Source organism: Arachis hypogaea, chromosome 3, assembly GCF_003086295.3.
Source record: "Arachis hypogaea cultivar Tifrunner chromosome 3, arahy.Tifrunner.gnm2.J5K5, whole genome shotgun sequence".
Taxonomy (NCBI): domain Eukaryota; kingdom Viridiplantae; phylum Streptophyta; class Magnoliopsida; order Fabales; family Fabaceae; genus Arachis; species Arachis hypogaea.
The window spans coordinates 27,875,083-27,890,022 of NC_092038.1; the positions used below are offsets into that span (position 1 = coordinate 27,875,083).

Consider the following 14,940-nt stretch of genomic DNA (forward strand, 5'->3'; position numbering starts at 1 on the left):
GCTATAGCCTTTGCACCAAAGCCTTTTAAAGTGATTAGATCAATGAGATGTGTTGAAATGAAGGTATGTTAATGCATTCACAAGGAATTCCACCCAAACACATTCGATGCACTGGCTTACCATTTGCAAAGCATAGATGAAACTTCAAGTAACAATGGTTATACCAAGTCAAAGAAGATTAGAAAACGAGCACATGCTGAGTTTCTACTTTCTTTATGAACACTCCAAAACCCAAGAGAGCATATAAAGCAAGGAATCACATTGATCCTTTGTGTGTGTGTGTATAACAAGAGAAAAACCATGGCCATCTCAAGAAGCAATGGCCTAGTGTTTGTGATGCTGCTGCTATTTGCTTGCTATGTAATGCAAATAAGTGCAGAAACTCGCACCTGCGTGCAGCGCAGGAGCCCGTGCTTTCTAAGGCGTATAGCATGCCCGCCGGAGTGCCCTTTTACGTCGCCAAAGGATCCAAAAGCCAAAGTCTGCTACATTGACTGTGAATCTCCCATATGCAAAGCTCAGTGCAAAAGTAAGATCCTTTACATGACTTTACAAAATGTATAACAACTCCATGTTTCTTCATTTAACCAAAGATTCAAGGTAACTGCTCTGGAATATTAGAATTCATGGTGTAGATATAGAAATAGAGAGTAGAGAGAATGGTAAACTGATAATATATATTAAGTGAATTGTATCTGATATTTGATACAATCCATAACCAATTTATACTACTAGTTCATCAGAGAATAAAATAAATGGTAATGCTAAACTTCCAAAAGAACTAATTCGTATATGGTTAAGCTAATTCCTATGTGCATTTATTCTTGGTCCACATAAAACTCTAACATCGCTATTCTTTTTGCTTTTGCCATCGTAATTTCATTTACCTTTTTATGGGAGCGTACCTATGCTAAGCTTTTACTCTGTGTTTGGTGATAACAGCTCGCAAACCGAATTGTAATGGTCGAGGATCGGCATGCTTGGACCCTCGTTTTGTCGGTGCAGATGGAATTGTTTTCTACTTCCATGGAAGGCGGGATGAGCATTTCAGCTTAGTGTCTGATGAGAACCTTCAGGTCAATGCACGTTTCATTGGCCTTAGGCCAGAAGGAAGGAAAAGGGATTATACTTGGATTCAAGCATTGGGAATCCTATTTGACTTCCACAACTTTTCTATCGAGGCCACCCGTTCAGCAATTTGGGACAAAGAAGTCGACCACTTGAAACTCTCATACAACGGAGAGGAGCTTGTGATCCCAGAAGGTCACCTCTCCACATGGCAGTCCACAGAGAATCAGCTTAAAGTGGAGAGAACATCAAGCAAAAACAGTGTCATGTTTACTCTACCAGAAGTTGCCGAGATATCAGTCAACGTGGTACCTGTAACCAAGGAGGATAGTAGAATCCACAACTATCAAATCCCTGATGATGATTGCTTTGCTCACTTGGAGGTTCAGTTCAAATTCTACGGCCTGTCCCACAAAGTTGAAGGAGTTCTTGGCAGGACTTATCAGCCTGATTTCAAGAATCCGGCAAAGCCGGGTGTAGCAATGGCAGTTGTTGGAGGAGAAGACAGGTATAGAACCTCATCGCTTCTTTCTCCGGATTGTGGTGCTTGTGTATTTTCTCCAAAACAGCCTTCAGAAAGGAAGACCTCTGTGCTGGAGTATGGTTTGCTGGATTGCACTGGTGTTGCAAAAAGTGGGAATGGTATAGTTTGCAGGAGATAAATTCTGAATCCACAAAGCTGTTGCAAGAAAGTTTTAATTGTTTTCATGTTTATTGTGTTGGTAAAACTCTTATTCTACCAGATTTCATGCTGAATAAAAAATTGTAATCATTTTTGTTTAGTGGAAAAATAAAAATTGTGATATTTTGTCTGTTAATTAAGAAATTTTTCAAACAGTGTGATTAAATGCAAGATTCTCTCATTCATACCCCTTATAAAATCATGCCAAAGATTCATTTATTGCAACCAAAAGATATGCGAACACCTCAAGAGAATTTTGGACACATAGTATATTCATACTAGAATGGATAGATTCTACCTGTCAAGTACAAAACATCTTCACATGCCTGCAAAATTGGTTTCCTTTCAGCTACAAAAGAAATTACATTATAATCTCTATATGACAAAATAACAGTTCATATCTTAAACGATAATCTCAAAACAACATTTAGCTTATTGAAGTTCCACATTGATTGCACAATACTCTATAAAAATCATTATAACTTTGAAATGAGTGTGTTTTAGCAGCCATAAATAACAGCTTACCAAGGATTTTGGACAAGTGAAAATGGAAAGCGATTTAGCTTATTATTGCCTGAGCTCTGAAGAAGGAATTTCTAACCCACATATATGTTGTAACAACAACCAAGTCTTATTCCACTAATTGAGACTGGTTACATGGATCAAGCAACCTGTGGTGTCCTATTTATGATTTTAATGTGTAAGAATTATCAGGAAGACTGAATTCCTGATTGGTTTGTATGAAGTACAACAGAATATTAGGAGTACCATACATAAAATTCCTATCCTCATTGGCAATCATCACTATCACTGAAGTACATTATGTATAAACTTGCTTATGAACGAAAAATGGATCATGAAGCAGTAATTAAATAAGGCATAACCATCCGCCAAACATGAGGTTTCAGACTAGTTCCTAGGCAAGAATAGCCGCGGCAATTAATGGCATGGCTAGAATGGTGAATACAAGAGGAACTCATCTTCCGCGAGGATTTACCAATTGTGAGAACACTGTGCTTGTAGCTGCATCTTCTATATTGTCATATGTGCAAGAGTTTATCTCATCAATCATAGTAACACTGTTATCAAAGTGTTCAAGGGGAGTCAACTGAATTCCAGTAATGTGGTTTGTGCTGTTGTCTTCTGGTTCTGTGAGGCTCGACGAGGTTTCTTGAAGCTGAAGAGCATATTCAAGATTCCACAAGACATCTCCCATAGACGGACGGTCCACACCATACTCAGCCAAGCACTTCTCTGCTGTCTCCCCAAACTTATTAAGAGAAGCAACGCTCACCTTCCCCACAAGATTTTGGTCCATGATTTGATCAAGCATCCCTTTTTTCTGCCACATCATTGCCCATTCGGCTATATTAACCTGGTCCCTAGGAAGGACAGGGTTCAAGGCTGGCCTTGTGCATAACACCTCCATTAACACTACTCCGAATGAATAAACATCAGATTTCTCGGTTAGTTGTTGCCTTCTAAAGTACTCAGGATCGAGATAACCGAAACTACCTTTAACAGCAGTGCTCACATGGGTTTGATCAAGAGAAGGACCAGCTTTGGAAAGGCCAAAATCCGCAACTTTAGCAACAAAGTTCTCATCTAAGAGAATATTTGTTGTCTTCACATCTCGGTGAATTATGCTTTGAGCGGCACCGGTGTGGAGATAATGAAGGCCCCTTGCAGCTCCGATGCAAATTTCAAGTCGCTGCTTCCATGATAGAGGTGGCAAGTCTGTTCCATACAAATGACTCCTAAGGGGTCCATTAGCCATGTATTCATAAACAAGAATCATTTCCGACCTCTCATCACAATAACCAATGAGCGACACAAGATGACGATGACGAAGCTTTGATAACATTTCAATTTCTGTTCGGAATTCAGCAAGACCTTGTTCAGATCTTCGGTTGCCTCTTTTAACAGCTACATTAGTCCCATCTTCAAGTGTTCCCTTATAAACTCTACCGAAACCACCAACACCAAGAAGTAGGTTCTCATCAAATTTGTTGGTTGCATCTAGGATTTCTTGGAAACTGAAGAATCGTCCGAGATTCGACGATGTTAAAGATTTGCAGCTTGCTGTTCCACTCTTCTGTGAAGTTGTTGACATTTTCGTCAAGGTCAGCGAGTTTCCATAGATGGGTAAAGGTAGCCATGAATTACCCCGTTCAGTAGACTTCGACTTGCGCCCTATTAAGCAGCAACAACACAAACCAACCAATGCTACGACAACCAAAGCCCCAACAGCAGAACCAACTATAATTGCTATCTTGTTCTTCTTTGACAATGAGCCAGGAAGGAGACTGCCAACTGAAGAAAGCCCATCCAAACTCCGCAATGCATTGCTGATCTTCATTATCTCCAGCCCGTTCATAGTGGCATTTGGGAAGTCAGCCATTTTATCCGGACCAACACTTACTGTCAAAGTGTTTGAGCCCGCCGAGGCATTGGAAACAAAGTCCTTGAAGTAAGGAACAGACAAATCATTAGTTATGGATGACAGATCAAGACTTCCAATACCTAAGTCAGTATTTATAAACAAATTGAAGACCAGAGTGTTGAGAGACTTGCTCATGATATCACAAAAATGCACCCGAATAAAATACGAGAAATTTGGATCAACATTGAAGACCCAAGTGATGTTGAAATTCGGACTGCCTACATTTGGATCCCCCATTGCTTCTGCAGTGGCATAGACCAAATTTGGAGCAGTCTCGGGCGTAACACCCACTGGATACTTAATGCTCGAAGGATTGACAGACACATTAACAACCGAATTGTTCACATGAAGGTATTTCTGATCATTCACCCAAGTCCTTCCCAATGTGTCATTCTGAGCTGTAATTGAAGGACCCCCAATGTTGAGGCGATAAACAGTTTCCAAAGCAACCCCAGAGAGTCCGCTGACCGGCGCAGTCGGGTTAAGACCCAATGCTTGATCAACAAACAATTCATCCGGCATTGACACAACTTCAATTGCATTAATAAAGGCTACCGAATCATTGGACGGAATGAAACTAAGAGTCAAGGTATTATCAGTAACGTTGATTGCATACTCCTTGAACACACAAGAACCATGGGGCCGATTCTTAAAGGTAAAATTACTCAAAAGGACAAAATTATCAGTAACAACAGTCATTGAAGCAGAACTCAAATTGCGACCGGAATTCAAAAGAGGCGAAAAGTATAGCCGGAGCCAGTGCCTACCTTGCTGCCCAATTTCAAATTTATAAGAAGCTGCCTCAGTGAAAACCCTAGCTGATTTGTAAACTGGAAAAGGGGCACTGGAATTTGAACCCGCAACAACCGAGTTCTGAGTTTTCAAAGTGAGTTTCGAATGCTGTGAGTCAGGAACAAAATTGCGACCTTGGAATGTAATATTCTTCGAAGAACCACAAGCAATAAGATAGTTATCAGTAAAAGTGTACGAACCAAATGTGCCATTAACCAAAACCACTAAGAAAACAACAAGAAGAGCAAAACCACTTGGAATCCTTTTCACAACCACCATCTTCACTTGTTCCCCATTGTAGCTTCTTCACAAGTTCAATAAACTATTCCACTTCCCGAAAAGAAAAAAGGAAAAAAAATGCTGAAAGTTCTGGATCGGAAAAAAGAAAAACACAGAACCTGCAGAAAACCTGGATCTATCAGAACCAATGCACAGAAACAGACATAGGTGTTATACAAGAAAAGACAAATTACGCAGTTTCCAATGTAACAAGAAGCACAAAAGCAAAGAGTTGAGTTCTGTTGGTGTAAGAGTCTTATAACCTTAAGGGGAGCAATAATGTAGAACCGTTTATGAAGATAATAAGAGGGAAAATCTTAAATCCCAGTTTAAGAATACATGAAACCAATTAGTTATTAGTGACAGTGATAGAAACATTTTCCTTTTTTTCAGGGGAAAAAGGAAGAATAAGTTCAACGTCAGAGGTTTAAACTTTAAAATGTAACGCTAAACAAACTTTTACAGGCTGTTTTAATAGGGGAAGTGGGCCCCACTTTAGAAGGAAAAGGCGATGAAACTTGCCCGGGGTAAGAATGCTATTGGGTGAAAACTCAGTTAAAGTCGACTTCACCTGAAGTTGATACTTTAAAGTCGTTAAATAAAAATTTAGTCAAATCAGTCAAATCATTTAACGGCTCTCAGATATTAACATCACGTAAAGTCGATTGCATATGAGTTTTCACCATTTAAAAAATTATTTTTTATAAATTATAATTTATATTTTTTAAAATAATTTTTATTAAAAAATATTTTTAATTTGATAAATAAATAAATAAATAATATTTTTATATTCGATAAATTATTTATACTTTTGATTCAAAATGTTATAAAAGTATTTGGATAACTATTTAAAAATATATATATAAAATGTCGAGTTAATATTCAAAATGACCCCTGAAATTTGAAGACAGGCTCAATTTGAACCCCAAATTTAAATAAGTGAGTCACGTTAATCTCCGTTAACGGCACGCTTACTTAGAATGTTAAGTGACACGTGGGCTTGACAGGTGGGCTTATTAAACGACGTCGTTTTTTTTTTCTTGGCGTGTAATCTCTCTTCAAACGACAGCATTTTCCATTTGGAGGTTAAAATTCAACTCCACCAATGATCAAACCACTCAAAACAGAGAAACTCTTCTTCTTCTTCATTCTCTCGCATGCACCATACTGTGGAAGATCAATGTCACTGCTAGTGTAGGGCGCTGACAAAGCTTGTCGCAGGCGTTCTTGTTTGCTAGCACGAGAAAGAAGCTGTGCACCACTATTTCTCCAAAAAAGGTTAGTAACGCAAGCATTCTATGTTTGGGTTAAATGTTATGTTTTGTATCTTCTCTTGGTTGGGATTTACAGGCCATTAATTTATACTCTATTTGATACTCAAATGGATTGGGTCCATTGTGAAAGAAGATAGTTTTAGTTATTAATTCCTTTCTGTTAGGGTTTTTTTCTTTTTAAAAACTAATGATTAACATTAACTGTGTTACAGAGAAGAAAGGACATCTAAATTAGTGAAGTCTACCACTTCTTTATGTACCAGTTTCTGTCTATAGATGATTTCAATAGCTAAGCTTTTTTTCTGAAAATATAAAATGAGAAATTCATGAATGAGTAAATAGATTATGCTTGTCAATGTGATAACGCGGAGCTGTTAATTATGGATAACAAAAAATTGTTTAGCTGTTGTTACATGGATAAATTTTATATATGAATTTTTATATTTTCTGTTCTGAAAAAAATATTGATTGGCATGTTAATGTAGAATTATCTGATGCATGATATGAAAGGCCTTGGATGTTGATGTTAATTTGTTAATTGTTTGAATTATATTTGTAAATGGGTGATTTGATAACCATTATCTATCATCACGGAAGCAGTTTTGTTACAAAGAATGATGGCAGTATAGTTTACGAAAAAGATAATTCGAAAGAGTTAAAAACCCCAGATACTGAAGATGAACTTAGTGATGAAGAAAGTGATGACATGTTTCCAGTATTCTCACAAGCTGCTCGGTTTAGACAGCTGATGCTCCAAGTTGGAATGAAATTTAACACTAAACAAGAATTTATGGAAGTTGTGAGGGACTTTACCATTCAAAAGGGGAGGCAAATAAAATTCAAAAGAAATGAAAGCTACAGGGTGAGGGCAGTTTGCAAGTGGAAGAATGAAGAAATTAAATGTCCATGGGTTGCATATGCATCTAAGGACCATGAGGAGACATGCTGGCAGTTAAAGACGTTCAATAATGAACATGTATGTCCTAGGATGAACAAAAACAGGGTAGCAAATAGAAAGTGGCTTGCTCAGAATTTAGTCAAGAAGTTAAGAAAATATCCTAACTTGAAGCATTGTGAGGCAGCAGCTTATTTTAAGAGGAGATGTGACCTAAATTTGAACAAGTTCTCTTTGACTAGAGCTTTAACAGATGCAAAAAATGCAGTGTATGGTGATGCAGTCTCACAGTATTATAGACTTAGAGATTATGGTGAGACATTGCTTAAAAGCAATCCAGGGTCAACAGTTAAAATTGGAGTGATTCCACAGGTTGAAGGCGACCCAATATTTCAAAGAATGTATATTTGTCTGGATGGTTGCAAAAAGGGGTTCAAGGCTGGATGTCGGTCATTGATTAGTTTAGATGGAACTTTTTTAAAGACGCATTTCGGGAGACAAATACTTTCAGCTGTAGGATAGAATGCTAACAATCATATATATCCGATTGCTTGGGCGATTGTAGATGTCGAGAATAAGGAAAATTGGAGGTAGTTTCTAGAATTGCTTCTTGAAAATCTTGGAGACTATGAACAAGATAAATGGAGCTTTATATCGGACATGCAAAAGGTAATTTAAACTTGAGCTTTATACAACTTGTTTACAAATTTAATTTATTTTAATTATATACTATAGAGTACTTAAGAGTTTTAATTACACTATTAAACGTGACTTATTAATATATCATAAGGACTTGCTCTCCCTCCAGAAAATACTTATACATACTTGTTTGAAAGCATATATGTTATCTTTTGTGGATAAATTGATAAATGTAATCCAAAGTTGTATGTTTTGAGGTTATTTTGTGGCTGTTTTGTGGCTGAAATTTGTGTCAGGGTTGTTTATGCCCTTTGTCATGTCTTGTATAGGGCTTTGGTTTGAAACCTCTTAAATAGCCGTTTTGTTTTTGTGATTGTAATGATGACATTCTAGATATCACTCTTAGTTTATCATATGTTACAATGGTCATTGTCATGACTATGGTTGACCTATGAAATCAGATTCAAGGTTTATTATTATAATTTATTTTGCAATTTAGAGATTTGGTAGATAAATTACAAGTTACTTTATTATTGATATTTGCAGATTTGTAATCAGTCTCTTGTTTATTCTTACCATTTTACTTTTACAGGTTTAGTCACAACTTTTAATTTACAGAATCATACCTATTTATCCTTATTGAATTTTTAGGTTTAGTCAAAACTTATAATTTACAAAACAGATTTGTATTGAAAAAAAAAAACATAATTGTAGTGACATTAATTCAATTTTATTCATCACTTTCCCACACCCAAGACATAGCCAATGGTTACAACTACAAACAAAACAAGAAAAAAACTCAAAATACTATTTCATACTTTTAAAATCCTAATTTCAGCTTCTATTGCTCTAATCTTTCAGCCCACGTTATCTTTCAGCCCACGTTCATCTCCCAATACTCAATGTTATTTGCAATTTTATGTCTGCCAATCATGTCGTCTTCTTCCACGCCATTTGTCCACACAAAAAATCCACACCATCTATTTCCAGAAGTCTATCACAACAAGAACCACAAAATAAATTATGCATGTATTACAAAAAAAAGATGTAAATTCAAGAAGGAAGTAATTCAACAACTCATATTATAGTTTGGACATCCAAAAAATGGTCTGTCTGGATTTGCTTCTGTCCCAGACCAACGAAAAACGGGACGCATTCCACAACCACACCAGTGTGGAACCTTTTTAGATCTAGCTCGATTTGGATTCCTATCCAAACTTCTATATGAATGAGATATGTTGCAGCTTCCGGAACCTTGGCTGGTGCTCCTCATCATCTTCTCCAACACCCAAACAACGATAGCAATTTGGAAATTTGTCACTTGTTAGGGTTTTATATTCATTAAAAGGGGGCTAAATTGAGTCTAAATTTTTTTTTCCTATGTCAGCAACGTTTAATAAGGCCATCTGTCAAGCCCACGTGTCACTTAACGTTCCACATGAGTGTGCCGTTAATGGAGATTAACAAAATGGCTAACGTGAGTCACTTATTCAAATTTGGGGGTTCAAATTGAGTCAATTGAAATTTCGAGAGTCAAATTGAGTTTGTCTTCAAATTTTAGGGACCATTTTGAGTATTAACTCATAAAATGTCAGATCAAATTTTTTTAGATTTTTGTTTTTATTTTTTTAATATAAAATTATTAAATTTTAAAGATAAAAATAATTTTTTTTAGTTAAATTCGTAAAAATTCTCATAAAAGTAAAATTTTAAAAGTACTTTTTGAAAATATATTTTAACATTTGGTATTTTATTTTATTTTAAATATTTTAAAAATATTTTTGTAGTTAATGAGCAGAGGGCGGTCTTGGACTTTTGGTTGTTACTCTATTTCTTTTACTCTATTTTACAAAGATATAAAAACTGATCAGGTCATTTAATTAGTGGAGTTAGAGATTTAATTATTTCAAAGTTTTATATAGATTTAATTGTGATCGAACCAAATATGATAAAATAGTATATCAATTTAAGTTAAAACGATTTATTAAAATTTCTTAATAAATTGCTTTAGATCGTTTTATTTTTAGAAACGTAATTTAAAACAGGATAATCTAATAGTATTAAAAACCAATCCATTTAAAAGAGTGATTTATCCAAATATTAAAAATAACAAAATAAAATCATTATTATTAAACTATTATGTATTTAGTCTAATTAATATTGTAAGTTGTTAAATAATATTAAATACTATGTCGATACTTTATAAAATGTAAAAAAATAAAAGCACTGAAAAAGTTACATTGTAACAAAATTCAACAAATATACTCAATATTTTACCATATCTAAAAGAGTATAGAAACTATTATACCGACAATTAGATATATAATATTAGAATGTTTTGAATTAACTCTTAATTTATGTGTTGCTTTCACTGCGTGCATTTAATATTAAAAAATTAGTAATAATAACCAAAAATATTAACAATATATTTGTGACCCACAACTTAATCAGTTTTAAAATGAATAAAATAAAACTCAATCAATATTTTATAAAAAGTGTTCAAATTTATATTATCACCCGATTTCACAGAAGTCGCACATGATAACATAAGCCTAATCATACTTAGTTAAATAAGTAATTATTAATTAACTTTTATAATCTTTTCTATTAACTTGAAAAAAGAAATATTGACAACCTTCTTAATAACAAAAGGGAGTAATCTATTATCAAATATGGAACTATTTAAAAGGTGGTTATTAATTTTATCCTTATATTCATAAATATATTGACATTTTCATGTATTTTTCAAATTTCAATCTACTAAAAATTTGTCTAAAATCCTTGCAAATTTAAGTATCAGAGTCCCTTGCAGGTACCATTCTCCCTTTATCAAGACGTTGGACGGCGGCACCTCATTAGCAGGGACGTCAAATACAATCACGAAAAGGACCTGGACCTCACGTTCAGCCCCAAATCACAGTTTCAGGTAACACCCGAAACATTGGCACCATTGCTGGAGACTTGGTAATCAATACCATAGGATGGCGGATGACATCCCAGAAGACGAACATATGACTTCCAACTCGGAAGCCTATGAAGAAGAACAACACAACCACGATTGCACGGTTGTCATACCTCCTCGACCTAACAAAAGGAAAGGAATTGTTGGAGATAGTCACCCTACAAATCAAGGAGGACGAAGAATAAGCTCAGAATTTCATCATGCGTGCTAAAGTTTTCAGAAATTTTAAAAGTTCAGACATAGACATTTATGATGGAACGACCAATCTGAATAACTTCAAGAGTTGCATGTACTTGGCTAACGCGTCGGATGCAACTCGCTGCAAACTAAAATACGCACACCTCATTGCAATTCTTTTGAGAGACGACCCAAGATCTAATACTCTCAGTTTTTATTGGTTTGACTTAGTGACAAACAAATTAAACTTTGATATGAGTAATTTGTTAGTTTGGAACTATACTTGCAACGCGATTCTTTTTGAGAAATTCTAAACCGACATTTGGCACCCATCAACTCCCAAGAACTCCTGAAATGCATGTCCACATGATTGTTGGAGGATTTGTCGAAGGGGGGATAACAAAATATTTTCGGAAGAGGCACCTAAAAGAAGTGTATTATGTCAGAAAATATGCTAAAATACCCGACCTACCCACAATTGCCTTCATCAAAGAAGACACACGAGGAGTAATACCCAAGCACGATGACCTAGTGGTAATCACAATGATCCTCACCAATGCAAACCTCCATAAAACTTTAATAGATTAAGGAAGCTCGACATATATCTTATTCAAACCAGCTTTTGATAAGCTGGGTTTTGAGAAAAAGACTTGCGAGCATATATAGATACTCTCTTTAGTCTGGGAGATACCCCTATTCGATCTCTTGGGTTTGTCTCTCTCTACATTACCTTTGGTAAGGGATTAAAAACAAGAACCTTAAGCATAAACTACATTGTGGTGGACGTAGCATCTGCGTACAACGCTTTAATAGGTCGGTCAACGCAAAATTGACTTGCGACAGTAGTTTCAACTCCTCATCTTTGCATGAAGTTTTCTACTCATGAGGGAATAAAAACTATACAAGAAGATTAGAAACTAGCAAGAAGGTGTTACAATGAAAGTTTGAATTTACGAGGGTATGCAAAAGGGAAAGAAGTCAATACCATAGAGCTCGAAGGTATCCGAGTTCAGGAGGAATTGAGACCTTAACTTGAAGGAAAAATTGAAGAGGTTCATATTGGGGACGAGGTTGGGAAACAAACGTAGGGGCTAACCTAGAAGAGCAGTTAAAACAAGAACTCGTTAAGCTCCTATGAAAAAATTCCGACCTCTTTGTTTGAAAAGCCTCTAACATGCCTGAAATCTATCCCGACCACAAGCTTGTTGTTTACTCGGGTTCAAGACCTGTCCAGTAGAAATAACAAAAGTTCAGTCTCGAAAGAGCAGAAGTTGCAGAAGAGCAAGTCCAGACACGATTAGAAGATGGGTTCATAAGGGAGGTAAAATATCCGTTATGGCTTGCTAATGTGGTACTCATGAAGAAACAGAACGGAAAATAAAGAATGTGTGTTGACTATACCAACCTCTACAAAGCCTGTCTCAAGGATCCTTACCCTTTGCCTAGTATTGATGCTCTGGTAGACTCAACATCGGGTTATAAATACCTATCCTTTATGAATGCATACTCAGGATATAATCAAATTCTGATATATAAGCCAGACCAGGAGAAAACATAACGCTTCTAGACGTAGTAATGCCCTTTGGGTTGAAAAATATTGGGACTACATATCAATGCTTAATGAACAAAGTGTTCTCATCTCACTTCGGAAAATTAATTGAGGTTTACGTGAATGACATGTTTGTTAAGACCAAGGAGGAAGCCAATCCACTGTCCGACCTTGCAGAAGAATTTGACACGATAAGACAGCATGGGATGCGATTAAATCCCATAAATTACATCTTTACAGTGGAAGTCGAGAAGTTCTTGAAATTTATGCTCACTCAAACAGCCATTAAAGCCAATTCGGAGAAATACAGGGTTATCATAGAGATGAAAAGCTTGACATGTCTAAAGAAAGTTCAGAAGCTAAATGGTTGATTGGCCACCTTGTGTAGATTCTTAGCAAGATCGACTTTGAAATTTCTACCCTTATTTGCAATCCTCAATAAGGGATATCAAATTCAGTAGACTCAAGAATGTGAATAAGTTTTTCAAAACTTTAAAAATTTATTGAGCCAATCACCTATCCTTACCAGACCTGAAGAAGGAGTAAAGCTCGTATTATACCTAACTGTCGTAGACAAGGCTATAGCGATAAATATAGAATAAATAAAAGTTTACAAACATGCAAGGTTGCAAGAACCGAACTGGTCAAGTGACTGATTCAATGGTTCAATAGTTAAATCAGAGTTGAACTAGAATCGAACCGATTTAATTAAATATACAATAAAATTATTAAAAATTCAATATACAATTTCAAATATTCAAATTTTTATTTTTAAACTAATTTTAGTTTAATTACAAAATTCAAATATAAGACAAAATTCAATTCAATTCAATTACAAAATTCAATTAAAAAATATAAGACAAAATTTCAAATATAATCGTAACACAAAACAAAATTCAATTCAATTACAAACTCCTAAATTCGTCGAATATAAGACAGCCAAAGTATATAATCATATTTTGTTTTTGGAATTCTAATCAACATGTGCTCATCTCAAAAATCTAAACTAATCTAAAAAGATATCAACAACAAAAGTAATTGAATGAGCTCAGAGAGTGTGAGACATAGTTATCTAAAATTAAATTCAGAATCAATTCAATATTCAACAAATTGAATTCAAAATCCATACTCAGAATCACATCAACATTCAACAAATTAAATAATCCAATTTAAGCAAATTGAATTCAGAATCCATACTCAGAATCATCTTATTATATAATATGGTGTTGCTTCATGAACCTTGGCTTATTATTATGCCCCTATATATATGTTCCACTCAAGTAAGTAATTGGAGAAATAACATTTGCGAAATAATTGTTATCAGTTTAGGGTAAGAGTGAGAACTATATATAAGAAAATCCCAGCCTCTCTGTAGTGTCAATTTTGGAAACAAATTCCATTGATTCCAGCAAATTGTTGGCATACCATAAGCCTTATGCCCCTATTCCAATTTGTTCATCAAGAAATTAAATAAAACATTAGTAAAAATCAATTGAGATTTTTTTGGTAGCATTACAATAGGAAAAGAAAGATTTTGAATTATAAGTAGAATTTACTGTGATAGAGCGCAAATATCTTGTCTCAAACAATTTTAGTAGATTTGGTTTAACATTCAGCAAATTAAATAAATAATCAAATTTCAAACTCAGAATATAAACTCAACTCAGAATCTTCAAAATTAGTTGGAAAAAAGATGAACGGCGAAGACAGAATGAGCTCAGAGTGTGTGAGACAGAGTTACCTAAAATCAGAGGAGAAGAGAAGGGGGCGACAGCAAAAACGGTGAGGAGCGGAGCAGCGACGAGAGAGAGAGAGAGAGAGAGAGAAGGTGACGGCTAGGGCTTCTGGTGGATGTTTGCTCTGATAGGGTTCAATTTGAGATTTTGGTGAATAATGAATAGTGAGAGAGAAGGGAAAGGGGTGAGTTTTGCTTCTGCCCGTTTGGGCTTTTTTTTTTCTTAAAAATCAAAACGATGCCGTTTTGAAGCCTAAGTAAAAAATTGACTCTCTAAAACACCAGACTAGTTCAACCGGTTCATCGATTAACCATTAGTTCAGTCAATTTTTTTACTGATTATTTACAGGTCAATTTTAGACATCAATTAAACTGGTCAGATAACTGGTTTTCGATTAATCCGATCGAACCGACCAATCCAATCCGGTTTCCAGAACCTGGCAAA

The 14,940-nt window shown here is 35.3% G+C and overlaps 2 protein-coding genes and 3 long non-coding RNA genes across 5 annotated transcripts; 2 read left to right on the forward strand and 3 right to left on the reverse strand.

Moving 5' to 3' along the window:
• Positions 1-262: 262 nt before the first annotated feature.
• Positions 263-1,886, forward strand: LOC112790022 (uncharacterized). Its single transcript, XM_025832234.3, has 2 exons — positions 263-529; positions 943-1,886. The coding sequence occupies exons 1-2, from the start codon at positions 301-303 to the stop codon at positions 1,728-1,730; spliced, it is 1,017 nt and encodes a 338-aa protein (XP_025688019.1). The 5' UTR covers positions 263-300; the 3' UTR covers positions 1,731-1,886.
• Positions 652-2,179, reverse strand: LOC140183752 (uncharacterized). Its single transcript, XR_011879658.1, has 2 exons — positions 2,049-2,179; positions 652-1,747 (listed from the first exon to the last, which is right to left on the reverse strand). It is a non-coding gene; the product is annotated as an uncharacterized lncRNA (long non-coding RNA).
• A 102-nt stretch (positions 2,180-2,281) lies between these two features.
• LOC112790021 (receptor-like protein kinase THESEUS 1) lies at positions 2,282-5,666 on the reverse strand. The gene is made up of 2 exons (XM_025832233.3): positions 5,528-5,666; positions 2,282-5,383 (listed from the first exon to the last, which is right to left on the reverse strand). Exon 2 carries the CDS (start codon positions 5,262-5,264, stop codon positions 2,727-2,729), a length of 2,538 nt encoding a protein of 845 aa, XP_025688018.1. The 5' UTR covers positions 5,265-5,383; positions 5,528-5,666; the 3' UTR covers positions 2,282-2,726.
• Positions 5,667-6,372: 706 nt separating this feature from the next.
• On the forward strand, positions 6,373-8,554 carry LOC140183753 (uncharacterized). Its single transcript, XR_011879659.1, has 2 exons — positions 6,373-6,542; positions 7,139-8,554. It is a non-coding gene; the product is annotated as an uncharacterized lncRNA (long non-coding RNA).
• A 5,241-nt stretch (positions 8,555-13,795) lies between these two features.
• Positions 13,796-14,693, reverse strand: LOC112790023 (uncharacterized). The gene is made up of 2 exons (XR_003196468.3): positions 14,502-14,693; positions 13,796-14,201 (listed from the first exon to the last, which is right to left on the reverse strand). It is a non-coding gene; the product is annotated as an uncharacterized lncRNA (long non-coding RNA).
• Positions 14,694-14,940: the final 247 nt, after the last annotated feature.

Bases quoted from the DNA above. Each gene is read 5' to 3' on its own strand.
- LOC112790022 (XM_025832234.3), top strand. From the start codon at position 301: ATGGCCATCTCAAGAAGCAATGGCCTAGTGTTTGTGATGCTGCTGCTA. The intron at 530-942 runs GTAAGATCCTTT...TGGTGATAACAG, and splicing joins ATGCAAAGCTCAGTGCAAAA to CTCGCAAACCGAATTGTAAT.
- LOC112790021 (XM_025832233.3), bottom strand. From the start codon at position 5,264: ATGGTGGTTGTGAAAAGGATTCCAAGTGGTTTTGCTCTTCTTGTTGTT.